Below are 16,804 nucleotides of genomic sequence, written 5' to 3'. Positions count from 1 at the left end.
ACATGCAGAGCAGAAGTGGACAGGATCCCTGGGATCTCAGGATATATCACATAACTACACAGAAAATTTGATTTTTTGAAAAAGTATGTGAGGTAGGACACCTGTGTCAAAGCAGCATGTGTTTTACAGGGGAATCATCAGACACTCTTTTGATTACCACCTCATTCCAATACTTTTATAAATTGTATGGACAAAAGTTTGTGGACACCTGACCGTATGATTTGTATGCACTTTTTAAACATCCCGTTCCACATTTAGTTTCTATTTGCTGTTAAGATAACGTCCACTCTCCTTGGAAGGTTCAGAAGCTCCACTAGATTTTGGAGTGTGCTTGAGGTGATTTGTGCTCATTCAGACATAAGGGTGTTAGTAAACTCAGGTACTGATGTAGGTGATGTAGGTGAGGAGGTCTGGGGTGCAGTCAGTGGTCACATTCATCCCAAAGATGTTCGAAAGATTTGAGATCAGAGCTCTATAGCAAGAGATCTTCCACTCCAAGCCAAAAGCATCCTATACAATTGTTTGCTTTCAAAATTGTGGTAACAGTTTGTGGAATACCCACAAATGGCTGGAAAATTCAGGTGTCCCAATACTTTTGTTCATATAGTGTATAAACAAAGTTAAGCTATGAAGAGATACAGAGGAAATGACTAAATAATGGACAGTGTGAGTGACCATCTATTAAAAGTTTTTAAAATCTTTATTCTTATCATTATTATGTCAAATAAAATCATGGAAAAATCAAAATGTTCTTCCTCCTGTTCTTCCTAAACATTCCATTCCTTTAAGTGTTTTGATTTTTCTGCACTAGTCATTCTCTATTCTCCTGTCAATGACAGGGCAAAGCATGATGAATCACTAATCATCAGCACTACATCAGTGCAGAATCCCCAGCAGTCCTCCTCCAGCATGCAGTGAACCCATGGGGCTGCGACTGACTCAGAAAGGTGAGACAGGCCAGACACACGAGTCTACAAACGTACGTGAGCGGAATAGACAAGATGTTATTTTGCTAATATACATGAATCTGGGCTGAGTTTCAAGCCCTGGTGTTTCACTTTGGTAAAATGAATGATGCAATCATGCATTAAAACTAAAAAAAAAATTGACAAATGTTACATTTTAAAGAACAATGTACGAAATCCATGTATAAAATCTGGGGAACTAAATATCTGATTAACAAAGTTTAGTTAAATTCTGTTTGCTTGTGTTCCTTTCGGTTTCTTTTTTGGACCTTCATTACATGACTTATTACCTCGTTCCCATACCTCATTTTCCTAATCATACACACACAAATCCCAAGTTCACTACATATACCTCTGCTCATTGCAATACATTCTTGTATTAAGTGTCAAGTGACAATACCAAACATTTATTTTTGTGTGTATGCTATTATAGTTTTGACCTTGAGTTATTGAGTTTGCTTTGCCACGTTTTGAGTTTGTTGAACACCTGAACTTTCCGTTCCTTTGACATTGACTACGTCATTACGTTTGGATTTGTCAGATTTGCCAAGAAACCTGCATTTGCATCCAAACCCCCTTTCTTTTACTCATAAAACTTTCTTTCTGCTTCTCCCATTAGGGGTCGCCACAGCAGATCATCCGTATTCATGATCTGCATGTTTGATTTGGCACATGTTTTTACGCTGGATGCCCTTCCTAACACAACCCTCCCCATTTATCTGGGCTTGAGACCGGCACTAAGAGTGCACTGGCTTGTGCAACCCTAATGGCTGGGGTTGGTTTCCTGAACGGAGCAGTGAGAGCAGCGCATCCTAACCACTAGACCACTAGGGAACCTTTCTTTTACACATAGAAATTAGGAATTTGTTCTCTTTCCTGTTTGGGCAGCACTTGTAAAACCTACAGCTGTTCTTGTGGGAAATGGTACCTCAGTGGTTAGTGTGTCAAACCTCTGCTCAGAAGGGCACGAGTTCAAATTCCCGGCAAGCTACCTCAGCTGGCCCTTGAGCGAGACCCTTAACCCTCAACTGCTCATTTGAGAATAATTATTTAAAAAATATATACAAATGTTGTAGCTGTAGGTGCATTTATCCACAGCAATTTAGAAAAGTGCAAGCAAATGATTGTGGACTCAAGTCTTAATGTAGGATGATGTTGAGAGAATGAGAACAGTAGCCTCACTACTTTGAGTAAAGCCTTACAGTCAAACTTGCTTAAATAAATATAGAAATGAATCAACAGCCATTTAAATGTTTTCTTTACTATGTACAGTATGTGTGACAGTACTGTCAGCTTATAATGACAACATTAATATAGAGTCGCACCGAAGTACTATGGAAATGTTTTTGTTTTCTAATTTATTGGCAGATCCACACAGCTACATTCCAAAATCGAGTGGAAAACCATCTCAGAACATTGGAGACTGTTATAATCAAGGGGGAATAATTGCAATAAAGGGAGAACAAGTCATTAATTCAGATGGTTTTAAATAGGATGTAGCAGGTCGTCCCCGAATTCCGATGGAGATGCGTTCAGATAGCACTATCGTAACATGAAAATATCGTCGAGACATGGCCTAAACCAGCAGTCATGAAGAATGGCGCTCGCTATAGGGTAGTATGCTGTAATTTGTTAATCTTTCTTTCTTTTTTTCGGCTTCTCCCGTTAGGGGTCGCCACAGCGGACCATCCGTATGTTTGATTTGGCACATGTTTTTATGCTGGATGCCCTTCCTAACGCAACCCTCCCCATTTATCAGGGCTTAGGACCGGCACTAAGACTGGCTGGGGTTGGTATGCTGTAATGTGTTAATAACTGAACTAATTTCAGTATATAAATAGGCAAAACAGAGCAATTCACAGTACAGTAATAATGTATGTATAACCTTTACAGTATACGTATGTGGCAGCGGGTGCGTGGACGTGCGCCAGTTTCAAAACAACAGAAACACACACAAACAATACGGAAGGCGGAATATACGCACATCCTGGCAGCATCACAACGTATCGTACCGCATCTAAGCTGCAAAACTTGAAAGAATATTCGCACAATTGTGGCTTATTGCTATTGTCTATATCTACACACTGTAAATACTAGACAAACTTTTGTGGGCAACTGATCATAAGATTCATATTTGCATTCTTAACATCCACATTTAGTCCCCATTCGCTGTTATAATATCCTCCACTCTTCTGGGAAGATGTTCCACTAGATTTTGGGGTGTGCTTGTGGAATTTTGTGCTCATTCAGCTAACGGTGTTAGTAACGTTAGGTTACTCATATAGGGTGAGGATATCTTGAACAGGCCCAAAGGTGTTCAAGCGTCAAGATCTTCCACTGCAACCGATATAAATCATATCTTCATGTGGCTGGTTTTAGGGAATTTTCATGCTGGAACAGGTCTGTGTCTCCCAGTTCAAATGAAGGGAGGATTTACTGCTACCAAAGACATCCAAAATCTGGTGTCACATTGTTTGTCCATATCGTTTATTTTAGATTCGGGTTTCCACATACTTTTGGCCACACTGGGCATCTTCCTGTAAAAACTCAAAAACTACTAACAAACTATAAATACAGAACATGCTAAATGATTGCATTCGTTGGCATTCACTGTTAACTTTTAAACCGCTTGAAGAGGATATTTTGCATCTTATGAAAAGGTTCATGAAGTGCTAAAATGATCCCGAATCAAAGCACTGAAGCAGAGGTAGGCAGGAGAGGAAATGCATTAGAGTCACTTAATTTTAGACTATTCAAGCGTCACAACCAGTCACCTGGATAGACGCACACACACGTACACACCAGCCCCCGGGAGACCTCGTGACAAACACACACACTCGCACATGCGGCCCACGCAATGGAAAGATGTGAGCATGCTTACCAATGGTGTAGCCTCTCTTCAGCTCGCTGCATCGTGGAACCCGCCTCTGGGAATTTGTTGTGTTGTTTTCTTGCACCTCGATTGTGGTCGTTTTGGCAACCGGTGATGAGGACCTGTTTATGGACAGACTCGGGATGAAACTGGAGAAGCCTTGAGAGGCCACGTCCACTGACTGGGACTTCTTCTTTAGTCTGTTTGAAGAAAAAAAAAGCAGAGACGTGGATTTATAAGCTCGCAAAATACAAAGCACCAAGCATAAGGTTTCGATTTATTCATGTCATGGTGAAAGCTTTCCTTGGAGGTCATTAAAACCGCAAAACCAAATTTAACTCCATATCACCGGCCACGGGTTTGGTTTTTGCTCAACTACATTCCGCCAAAAAAACAATTCCTTTCTATTTATGAGTGAATAAAAACTAGTCAAGAACCCAGCAAGCCACCGCTCTGTTTTGAACTTGTTTTGAGGGCCGCTTGGTGGTATCTACTTAGCACAAACATACAGTTCAACAGCAAGCAAAACATTGTGTGGGAAATAAATGATTGAAGAAACCCTGACTATAACTATAACACCTGTGGCCTTATTTGAACGATAAAGTAGTTGATTTTGAATTAGTTGAAAAGAAGGTTTTGGTCTTATAGTCATTTTAATAAATATCAATCAGTGTTTGTCTCATTAATATCATTCTATTAATAGATTGGTGTTTTAAGAGTAAGTCTTTTTACATAGATTGAGTTGATTTAGCAAAGGGTCTTGTGACAAAAAATTATAATAGGAACATAAAGTACTTTTACTCTTTTACTTTTACCAACTGTATCTCTACTTTTAATGAAGTACATGGATTGTGTACCACTGATTGCTCCTTACTGAGTGCTGGGAAACAAGGATAAGGTCATTTTTGCAGCTGAACAGTTTAAAAAGACAAAGGAGACAGCTTTTGCTATGTAGCATCCTTTTCTAAACAATACACAGAACACAAAAGTTTTAAAGTAAGACCTTCTATTCTCAAAGCCTGACTATTTCTGAGTTATACCTGTGTTTCTGTTACGGCGTGTTTATTCTGCTGCCCTCCTCCCCTTCCATTCAATCATTAACCTTATCACGGCCTCGGTTTAATCCGGCGACAAAGAACGGCGGTAGGTGACATTCTGCACCAGACAGCACTATCATTTGCATGGACGAGGACGGTCTGTTTCATCGTTGTTTATGAGGACGGACAGACGGGTGTGCGCTCACTCCGAAAGATATCGCCTAATGCATCCGTCTCTACGCTCTGTAAATCAACAGAGGAGCCAGAATCCGTGCTGGAGTGGTGAGGAGAATGTCGAGGTCCACGTGTAAGCGGGTCACTGGCTGCACTGAGTGACACCGCATCAGATACATACCATTTGCAAAAGGAAACCGTTAGCAACGGAGGAGATAGCGGAGCAGGCAGGGTACACAAAGATCAAGTTTATTACAGCGTCATGTGAGCTTTTTAGGACAGCAATTACAAACGCATAGATAAAAACGGGCAGGTGTGTGCGTAAACTCGGATCTTCTTATACACAGCACAGTCTGGGAATAATCTGTTATAAAACAAATAATTCGAATAAAAATAATAATAATGTATAAAATAATTTTTATTTATAATGTTACTGTCATATTATTATTAATGACTACTGTAATAATATTATTACTAATATAATTAACATTATTCATTATTATAATTAGGCCTTCTCCTTTTATATTAATAATAATAATATTATTATTAATATTTTATATTGCACACATACAAAATTAAAATTTAGTATTTAGTATTGTGTACATTTTGGTCATTTTCGATTTTTATTTTATCCAATCTGTGATCTTTTACACCACTTGTCTCATAAAAAATGTACTGTATTTACATTCCTGAAAGCACATCTGTATGTTTAGTCCCTGTTCACATAATGCTGTTTATACAGTATATTAGGATTATATTTGCAGTATAAAATAATGATTAATTATTAATTACTGTTTTAATATTTCAAGGTTTTTCAGGAAGCAGTAATTTATGTTCTCAGACCTTGAGTTAAATGCAGGTAGACTATATACTGTACATGTTATCAGCTATATTAAAACTCATTGCTCTTTAAAGATGAAAAAAATAATTCTTATGAGGATTTGTAGCTGCTCATTAATTTTCAATTACGTTTTTTTTTTATTATTACTGAGATCAGGACTAAAATTCATCATGCTTATTTCAAAATAGTACTAAAAGTGATGCAGCTTTGGTCCTACAATAAAAGTAGTCCCCGACTTACGATGGAGATGCTTTCTGATGACTCCTTGGTATATTGAAAAGTCGAGACATGGCCTAGCTTATCCAGGAGTCATTAGTATGGGGTAGTATTCTGTAATTTTTAAAAAATTCAACAAATGACAGTACATAATTTAGCAAAACAAAGCCATTTACAGCACCGTAATGTATAAACTTTACTGTATATTTTCAACAAGTGCATGGACGAACATCACTTCATGAGTGGAGGGGGGAGCCGGACACGTTCTGTTTCACTGTCACCAAAAACACACACACAAACAAATATTGCGCTTTAACACAGAGACAACTAAACTGGATCACTGACTACAACGCGGGAAAATGAAATATTAAAAAAAAAAAATTCGGAATGCCATCAAAAAATCAGAATTCGGAGACCATCTGTATTCAAAATTCAATAAGTCAAGTGATTTAACAAGATTTACTAGATGACTAATGTTTTTGGATCTAACCCCTGATAAGTTTCCTTTTAATGCCCAGTGTGGTTCTTTTGGGCATAACTTGGTTGACCAAAGTTGTTCTGTCAAGCTACAGCAGCCTTTCGAATCCGGATTGCAGCCTTTAAACATGGCAACCACAAACTCTATATTCCATCCACTCCAGCGATTCCATCCACCAAGATACACACCATTAAAACACATACATATGCTCACACTATAAAGAGACCAGGCTCAATAATTCTTTGCGACGTATTCCCTCAGTTCTTGTTTTTGGAATACTAGAAATACAGAGTCTGCTTGTGATCATCTTTTGTGGTTTCGGATTTTGTGTTCCAAAAGTGTTTCAGACAAAGCCTAGTGCTTTGTCTGGTCTGATTTTTGACTTTGATTCCACCTCACGTTTTGCTTCATCACATGATCACTGTCTGTTTCTGATTACATTTTTGTGAGCTCCATCTTCAGTGAATTTCAACTCTGATTCGACTCCACTGCGTACCAACTGAACGAAAGGCTCTATTTTGTGATTTCTACTCACAGTTGGCCAATATTTCTACGCTTCTTTCCATCGCTGTATTTCTGACCAATAATGAACGTCTCTTAGTCAATGTTGTTTTTATTTAGTCCTCATTTTTGGCTCTGTCTCCTCGCTTCAGATCAGAAGTATCATGACAGAACTTCATACTCTGGAACCAGCTTTCTAACTAATCTGGATATACAGAAATATTGTACAGGTAGACCCCTATTTACGTACAGTAGATAGGGACTGAAAAACCCATCAGGTCGCAAGTCGAGAAGAGTGACTACTCTATGATGCGTTCCGACGTTAAATAAAGCAGCAAAGAGTAAAATCATTTCACAAAATACCAGAACGCACAAAATCACTCTGAACACATCTGAACTATGCGAGGGCACGCCAACTAGAGCATCTCTGATACCCAAAATGCATGCCTGCCAGACATACTTCTTCCCCACACTGTTTTCGGCGTTGTCAAATCTACTTACTGCGCGAGAATTTTGAACATTTTCATGGAAAAATTTTGAATTTTTTCTTCGTTTTTTTTTATTTTAAAAGTCTGAGGTGATTGTCGTATCTCCGAAATGTTATAAGTCGAGTGGTTGTAGGTCGGGGTCTGACTGTACTAGGATGACTAAAATGCTTACAAATGAGGGATGTTAAATGTAAATCCGGCATGAACATTAGCTGTAAGTGAGGGCAAGTTACACAATGCAACATCTCCGATTTCTACCTAATCAGCAGTCCTGTCCAAGCGACGCTGCTCATGTCTGGAAAGAAAATCCATAAGGCACCTCGCTAAATGGACTCCACTTAGTGTTTAATCCTGTAATAAATTATTCCAGAGCCTGATTTATGTGTTATGAAGTTTGCATTATGCTTCAAATTTAACTAGAGCCATGTACAACCTACTCATCAGTGAGCTAGTACAATATGAATAGATTTGAACATATCAATTTTGCAAAATAGTATGATATCCAACATGCACCGACAAGAGCGTGTGACATGTCAAAACACTCAGCACAGTCAGGGGAGGTGAATGAGTGATGCTCATTAACCAATCAACTTTAATAAAAATGCTTACATTTTGGAAATATGGAAACACTTGTGGACAGTCGCCCCTGGATTCCATATTGATGCCATACGATGTAACCAACGGAATACGGGAAATAGTAAAACTCTCGCAACACGGACATGTGACATCAAAATGCACAGCACAGTGAGGTCAGATGATTGCACAGACATCCTTCAGACATTTTTTGTATTGTAAAATATCTCTTGGTTTTCTTCGTTCTTACTTCCTTATGACCCCTGCTATGAGTGACTAGGTGCTAATCCCAAATCCAGTGCCTTAACCCCTGAGCTACCACCTTCCACCATCTTTGTTCATCTTTCAATAACAACAGATCCTACATGACATATTTACCAGTTGTTCGATTTGCAGCAAAGGTTCCCTGGTGGTCTAGTGGTAAGGATGCGGCGCTCTCACCGCTGCGGCCTGGGTTCGATCCCTGGGCAGGGAACCAACTCCAGCCATTAGGGTTGCACAAGACTTAGTGCCGGTCCCAAGCCCGGATAAATGGGGAGGGTTGCTTTAGGAAGGGCATTCAGCGTAAAAACATTTGCCAAATCAAACATGCGGATGATCCCTGTGGCGACCCCTAATGGGAGAAGCCGAAAGAAAGATAGATTGGGAGCACGGATACAGCTATAGTTAGCATGCATCCTTATACCTTCAATTGAAAGTACATAATTAAAGACACGTAACAACTTTGTATTTTCACTTGAATCATTGATGTATGTTAATAAGTGGTGCTTTGGAGAGATGCAAGTAAAACATGAATTCATGGGACCATTATTGCTCTTTATTTTTGCTATTATAACACTGCTATTATACCCAGTTATTATACTACATATTTCTATTCCCTGCCGAATTATTAGATTTAGTAAATGGTAGGTAGTTCGGTGATTACTAAAGGCTATTTCTACAGTGGAATAGGGAATTGATGAGTGCCCGCAGTCTCAGGGATTTAAAAAATTACAGCCAGTTAACAATTTTTAACTTACATTTGGACAAACTAATCTCTCAAGCAAGTTAAATCTCTTGAAAATAGTGAACACATTAATGCAATTATCACGCAATTAACTCAACCACTTCTGCTTCAGTGGCTTCAATCTACGGCAGAGCACCAAAGAGTTCATGCAGCTTCATGGTTTTATATCAGAAACCTGCAGGTTTTGAAATCACCAGACTTCCCAATGCATTCCATTGCACCCTTGAATAAGGTCTCTCCCTGAGGTATAAAGAGAAATGGATGTGACAGAAAATATTAAGAGGCTACAAGATATTACAGGCAAAAAAAAATAAAAATACTGAGGGACTTGTAGGAAAAGTGAGTGCCGTATTTCTTCCACTTATAAAGCATGTCTCCTGCATAGCGAAAGAAAGATTCCTGAAGGACTAAAGACTCCAACGCGCTCACATTCATCACCCTCAATCACCCTCTTTCTCTTAAAGCACTGGATTCTCCTGCTGGAACCCAAGTGCTCACTCAGGGCTAAAAAAAGAATGCAGAACGAGTGAAACAATCTTTCCAGCAATTCTTTCCTTCTCAGTGTCAGCCAAAAACACAAAAAAAGAGCTGACAACCGCACGATTTACAGCCACCAGATCTGATGTAGAGGAAGAAGTTCCTTGGCGTAGTTATGCAACAGAGGCGATGATCATCTTCATCACCAGCACTGAGCGTTGATTGTTAATTACAAGTGGAGCTCAGCTGCGGTAACTGAATTTGATGAAACTGTAAATCAATACGGAGCATAATTGTCATGATAATGATGATAATTAATAAAGTGTTTTTATTTCTAAATTATCATCAGTCAATATATTTGTCAGTCATGAAACTGATAATTTATATGAACAGGTCTATATATGCACATGTACACTTACTATGTAAATGACACAGTAAATCATAGTAAATATACAGTAATTGAACAATAAGTAAAGTACAGTAAAGTTACTTTAGCAGTATAAAGTATTGTACATTTTAATTAGGTTACAGAAAATGTACAAATGGACCTGTTAACAAACACCTGTTTAAAAACCGTTTCATGTACATATTCTTTAAATCTGACACTATTGCACTTTTACACATTACAGTCTTTACTGCTGTACTACTGTCATTCTGCTGCTATCAGTCTTGCACCTTACAAATGCCTTAAACTCAGAACTTCAGTATTTTTAAGTCTTACATTACATGTCAATTTATTACAAGTACACTGCTGATACCTCATAAAAAAATCTGTTCTATATTGCACTGAACTGCTGATATTGCACTGATTGCCTTTACAAACTTTCTATACTGCATTGACAATGTAAACAATTGAAGAGAGAGAATCGATTCCTCTGTATGTCTGCACATATGGTCTATTCTTCTACCTCTACCTCTTTCGGCTGCTCCCATTAGGGGTCGCCACAACGGACCATTCTTCTCCATACCCCCCTGTCCTCTACATCTGCCTCTTTCACAACAACTACCTGCATGTCTTCCCTCAGCACATCCATAAACCTCCTCCTTGGTCTTCCTCTTTTTCTCCTTTCTGGTGGCTCCATTATCAGTATTCTCCTACCGATATATCCATAGGAGCAGCCGAAAGAAGAAGAAGAAGGTACGCTTAGTCTGTGTCCTAATGAACTAGTATCAGGATATATTTTTTCAAAGCACACTTCTGTACTGTATGTTGGTGTGGATAAGTGCATTTGCCAAATGGCAAAAATATAAATGCAAATGCAGGACTATGAACAATACTGTATTATACTCTATATCTTTACTGTATTTAACCACACTTTGCTTTACTTAACTTTATCACATGTTCACATGATTACTATATCAGGTGTCACATTTAATACTATATTAGCATATTTGGCTAATTTACTATGACATTCAACTGTACTATATTTAGCTATTTTTTGTATCTATATGTTTTACTATACTTTACAGCATCATGTACATTTACTCTATTTGATTATACTTTACTACATCATGAATCTTTATTATATTTTATAATACTTTACAGCATCTTGAGAACTTTACAATATTAGTATCATGTGCCTTTACAGTATGTTTTACAATACTTCACAGTACCATGTACCTTTACAGTATTTCTCTATTCAGAATCATGTATCTTTACTCTATTTAATTATAATTTACTGTCATGTTTCGCTACCATACTTTACTGTAACTTGATATTTTACAGTTTTAACCAAAACCTTTCAGTATACTGAAACTTTCACTATTTAACTATATTTTACAGTATTATGTAACATAACTCTATTTTTACTCCATATTTAATTATACTTTACTACATCATGTATCTTTATTATATTTTATAATACTTTACAGCATCTTGAGAACTTTACAATATTAGTATCATGCACCTTTACAGTATGTTTTACAATACTTGACAGTACCATGTACCTTTACAGTATTTCTCTATTCAGAAACATGTATCTTTACTCTATTTAATTATAATTTACTGTGTCATGTATCGCTACCATACTTTACTGTAACTTGATATTTTACAGTTTTATACAAAACCTTTCAGTATACTGAAACTTTACACCATTTAACTATATTTTACAGTATTATGTACCTTAACTCTATTTAATTATACTTTACTGCATCATGTATCTTAACCATATTTTACAAAAAAGTACTATAACGAGTTTTTACAGTATTTTACAACATTTTAGAGTATCATGTACAGTTATTTTACAATTTTTTCTTATTAATTTGTATGTATCTTACATGTATTATGTACCTTTACAGAATTGTATATGTATTTTAGGTTTCTTTACTGTTCGTTAGTCCATTGTGTATTATTATATAATCAGTCTTTACTAAAATGACTACTATCCAGTATCATGTATAATGCCTGTAATTGTGTATCATATATTATTGCGATTAAATCAAGCTAATTTAAAATATGACTATCATTGACACATGAGCCAATGAATCAGCATCTTTTCTTATAAAAACTTTGTCTGGTCAAGTATGGAAAAATTATTAGCAAATGCTTGAACATCACTGAATGAAACATAACACATATTGTTTGAAATATTTGTGGATATATGAGCTTTCAGTGAATATGCACTGATGCAGTATTTTTTTATTCCAGTGGGCCTGCTTTAGTACCCTATTTATTATGATACCTGTAAACCTGTCTCATGATTACTTTGTGAAAAAATATGATATACTTGCTAAAAAAACCAACCTTCGTAATGCAAATAATCATTCATGTATATTACTTTTATAACATTTCAGATATTATCGTGATCTTAATACACATTAAATAAGATATGGGGTTACATAAATGTCTCATTTATAAGACTGTCTGAATATAATGATTTTGAAAACTGTCCAATATCACAGAACAGATTCTGCTATCAGTTCAAAAGGATGCCCTTCCTCTCTCCTCATTAATCGGTGCCTGTTAGCACAAACATACAAAAAATATTGGCTAATGATTTTCTTGTGCTCAGCTGCACTGTGTCATTCTCTGAGCAACACTGTGTGTGTGTGTGTGTGTGTGTGTGTGTGTGTGTGTGTGTGTTTATATATATATATATATATATATATATATATATATATATATATATATATATATATACACACACCATACAGTCCCCTGACAATAAATGAAAAATGTAGCACTATCAAGTGAGAAGACCTTCAAGTCCGACATTTACCATACTGGATAAACAGTTCAGTGAGAAGCCAGAGGCGATGTCAGCTACATCTTTTTTCCGCTTGAGTTAGTCTCAGAACTCAGATGCACCACCACATCCTCTCTAAATCTGTTCATCCCTTGACATCTATTCAGCACCACCAGTGGTATGTCCAGTGACCTGGAAGACACACGCCAGGCACAAGAATAGAATCCCAGTTCGAAACATGCAGAAAAACTAGCAGATGAAATGCAGATCATATCTAGCTAGAGCCATGCCGAGATGAAGCTCATTAACTAACTGAAATATATATTAAAAAATCAAGCTCATTAGTTACAGCTCTCAGCTAGTTCAGAGAAAAAGTCAAAGAGAAAGAAGAGAAAGGAAATTTATACTTGTCACATTTACTCTTTTTTATAGCACAGCAAAACTCTATATATCCCATTGATCTTACTAAACTGGGGTCAGAGTTTAGAGTCAGCAAAGGATACCGCACCCCTGGAGCACCGAGGTTTAAGAGTCTTCCTTAAGGGCCCCAAAAATGGGTAGCTTGGCAATACCAGAGGTCGGACCACCAACTTTTAGAATAGGAACCCAGAACCTTTACTACTAAACTAGCAACTAAATATTTGTCACTTTGGATAAAACATTTGCACCCACATTACCGGTGATTCCACCTCAGCCAAAAAGTCTTTATACTTCCAACAGGAACGGATAAACCTGTTTCAAACATTTGACCTTGCTGTAAACTTGATCTTTTGTGGATTTGTTTTTCATGTATTATATTGAATGAAGATCAGTAAAAATCTTCACCCTGAGCAAAAGCCACTAAGTCACTGTAATGTTTTGTCCTTGCAAATAAAATGAAATTCAGTCAGTTTGTTCACACACCTGGTAACAACATGTATAGTTCTAACATATACGGCATTTGGCAAACGCCTTATCCAGAGCGACTTACAACTGAGCAGTTGACAGTTAAAGGCCTTGCTCAAGGGGGCCGAGCTTGGTGATGCTGGGATTTGAACTTGTGAACTTCCGATCCAGAGTCCAACGCCTTCACCGCGGAGCTCCCACCTCCCTACAACATCAAACTGTATCACATGACCAGAAATCTCATTTACTTTAAACGCAGCTACACAAGTGAAGCAAGTGAAAATTAGTGTATAATTACAGTCCATAATACTTCAGTAACTGTTTGTGGTTCTGCCAACTGTTTGTGTTGCTGCTGTGTCAAAATAGCAGTTTTGGCATAGAAATGACTTCAGAATTACTCTAATTTGTTCTTTGTGTTCAATATGTAATAAGCAGCCTTCATTCTGCAGACAGGGCTGAGGAGATGTCAATCATTAGTGTTCGGACCATCTATTACTTTCAGAGAGTGAAGTGAGAACAAGTGGAGAGATAAAGAGAGAGAGAAAGATTGCATGGCTAATCTCCAGCCTCGGCATCAAGAGAAGTAAACAAAAGCAACAGCTGCACTCGCAACGACAATAGCACCACCCGCACCAGCTCCCACCCTATGTGAGCTCTAATTAAAAGAGCGCGTCCCATGACGCCTCAGAACGGAGGAGTGTGTCGAGTGCTTGCTTTGTGTGCTTGCATAAACAGAAATTACCCTACAATTACCAATAAGGCGACATCAATGCAGAAAACAACAACAGCGCTGTAGCCTTGCACATTTTGCTGAGGTCAGAGTCAGAGGTAGTACAAGACAGATGGGTTGTGTGTGTCGGTGATGCTCATATCTATTACTTTCTCACTTTCACGTTCTTTCCGCCAGCATTCACACCCAGAGGGATTTCAGCCACATGTTAAGTCTGTCATGCTAACACTGCGAATCCAGAGAGTGAAGTGAAAGGAGAAAGCAAAGGAGAAAACACCTTGATAAAACCATTGCTGAATATGAACACATACTGCAAAAAAAAAAAAATCTGTTTGCATCTTGTTTTATTTTTCTGTCCACGCAAGAATTAATTTCCCTAATACTGTGTACACCCCTTAACATCTCTGATTCACTGAAGCCGGGACTCCCACGAGACCTCAGATTACGTTAGCCGCCGATCTTTTGTGAGGTGAGACCCCCATGGGATCATGAGATCTAAGGAATGTGGATGTCAGGTCAGAACTTTGTCTTGTTCCTCAGACCATTCCTGAACAATTTTTTGCAGTGTGACAGTGTGCATTAGGGATAGTCACATCAGTGCATTGGTATAAAAGTTGACAATGTGATGCATCGATTTAAAAAAGTGTGCATTGGATACAAGTTGCCATTTGTATCGTGATGCATTTTCTAACATACTTGCATCGGTAAAAAAAAAAACATTTATTTATTTAGAAAGTGGCTAAGAGTTTGTGACCATTCTTTTATATGTAGATTGATTTTTCTCGAGCGCGTTCTCTCAGCACCGCTGCTGCTACATGAATATGACGTATCACAAAGCTACGGAAACCGAGGCGTGTCCTAAGAGTCACATAGAATACAGATTAACATGGCAGAGGTAGAGATGTAACTTCCTGCAGACAGAACTGGAAACGAACATCTGGTTTTATTTTTTGCACTATAAAGTCATGTTTGTGACAGAAGTCAGAAGGCACTTAAGTAAATTGACGATTTGCTGTCTGTAAGAACCGAAGAAATAAAATGGAACTATGTGTCTGTACCATATTGATTTGCACGGCATCATATTTCTTCATGGTATCATATTGCATTGAATCGCATTGTGTTGAATCAAATCTAAATCGTATCCCACTGCATCGCAATAGAATCGCATCGGCCTCAGTTATAGAGATTAACATCCCTAGTGTGCATTATTCAGCTAAAACACACAACAAGCATTAGGGAATACGGTCTGGGTTTACTTGCTGTGAGACAATGTTTAGGCATGTGGTATGTCTGCTGCCTTGCCTCCTTCCCATAGAGAATCCTGGAGCCTGGTCTTCCCCAATTAAACATGATGTTAAAGAAACGCCATTCATCAGACCGTTGTCCAGTTCTGATGCACACATGCTCACTGTAGGTGAGTTTGATGATGGACAGGAGTCAGCATAGGCATTCTTACTGATCGGACCCCTTTCTAGCAATATGTATAGTAAGATACACACCATTTATCACATTTATATGACATGACTGTCATGTCACCTACTCACTCACTCCAGTCAATGAAGAGGAAAGAGAAGGTGAAGCAGGAAATTAATTAAAGTAAGTCTACCCTGTAAGACATACAGAATCTTTCTTACTCACACATCCTGTGTGCTCTGCATGGACTGGCAATGGCAGCTTAAACAATAGGGAACCAGGTTCAAAGCCAAAACACTTTGCAGTTCCTACTATTCATCATTCAGGCTATCATTCATATCATCAGCAAAGCTTTATGCTTTCCAGAGATCCTTTTCCAGCTTAACCTTCATCACACCGTGACTACTGGGCCTCGTGATGATAATGAAGTTGATGGTACATTCTTCGTAAAGAACTTTTGCATTTACAGTATTTACATGAAACCAAAACGCCGTTAAGAAACGCATAGAACAGCAACGCAGTTAACGCTGTCGAGTTTTATTTTATTTGCACACATGGATTTAGCATCCTTTGTCTAATGTTTCATATAAATTACTTATATGAAAGCAAATCAAAATAAATCCATCTATTACAAAAAAAGAGATTTATTCAAAAATAATGGCACCCTGATGTGGCGCAGTGGCTGAGCTGCATTAGTGGAAGATTTAGAACATAAAGCACTGTTTTACCTTTATTTAAAAGCTTTTTTATAAAAATGTTATTGATGATTGATTAAAAAAAAAACCTAATTGTTTTTACATGTTCTACTCAGTGCTTGTGCCTTGGGCAAACCTAATCTTTTGTGTCTTGTCCTCCCCAGCATTTGAGTTTGCTTCTCACCTTTATATTTGTCTTATTATTGATGAAAGATTTGAAATGAGAGAAATTGCATTTACAGGTCACCACACCAGACTCCCTGCTGAT

At 37.8% G+C, this 16,804-nt stretch overlaps 1 protein-coding gene across 7 annotated transcripts in view; it reads right to left on the bottom strand.

Annotated features, from left to right (window-relative positions):
• oxr1a (oxidation resistance 1a) overlaps positions 1-16,804 on the bottom strand; it is a 176,390-nt gene that overhangs the window by 90,235 nt on the left and 69,351 nt on the right. For all 7 annotated transcript variants that reach the window (XM_046834018.1, XM_046834017.1, XM_046834015.1 and 4 more), the window contains exon 3: positions 3,847-4,037. In XM_046834018.1, coding sequence (XP_046689974.1) covers positions 3,847-4,037 — 191 coding nt within the window. The remainder of the gene's footprint in view (positions 1-3,846; positions 4,038-16,804) is intronic.

Source organism: Silurus meridionalis, chromosome 21 (genome assembly GCF_014805685.1).
Source record: "Silurus meridionalis isolate SWU-2019-XX chromosome 21, ASM1480568v1, whole genome shotgun sequence".
NCBI lineage: Eukaryota > Metazoa > Chordata > Actinopteri > Siluriformes > Siluridae > Silurus > Silurus meridionalis.
Note: the sequence above shows the minus strand (reverse complement) of the source record. Positions and strands in the feature narration are given on the sequence as shown.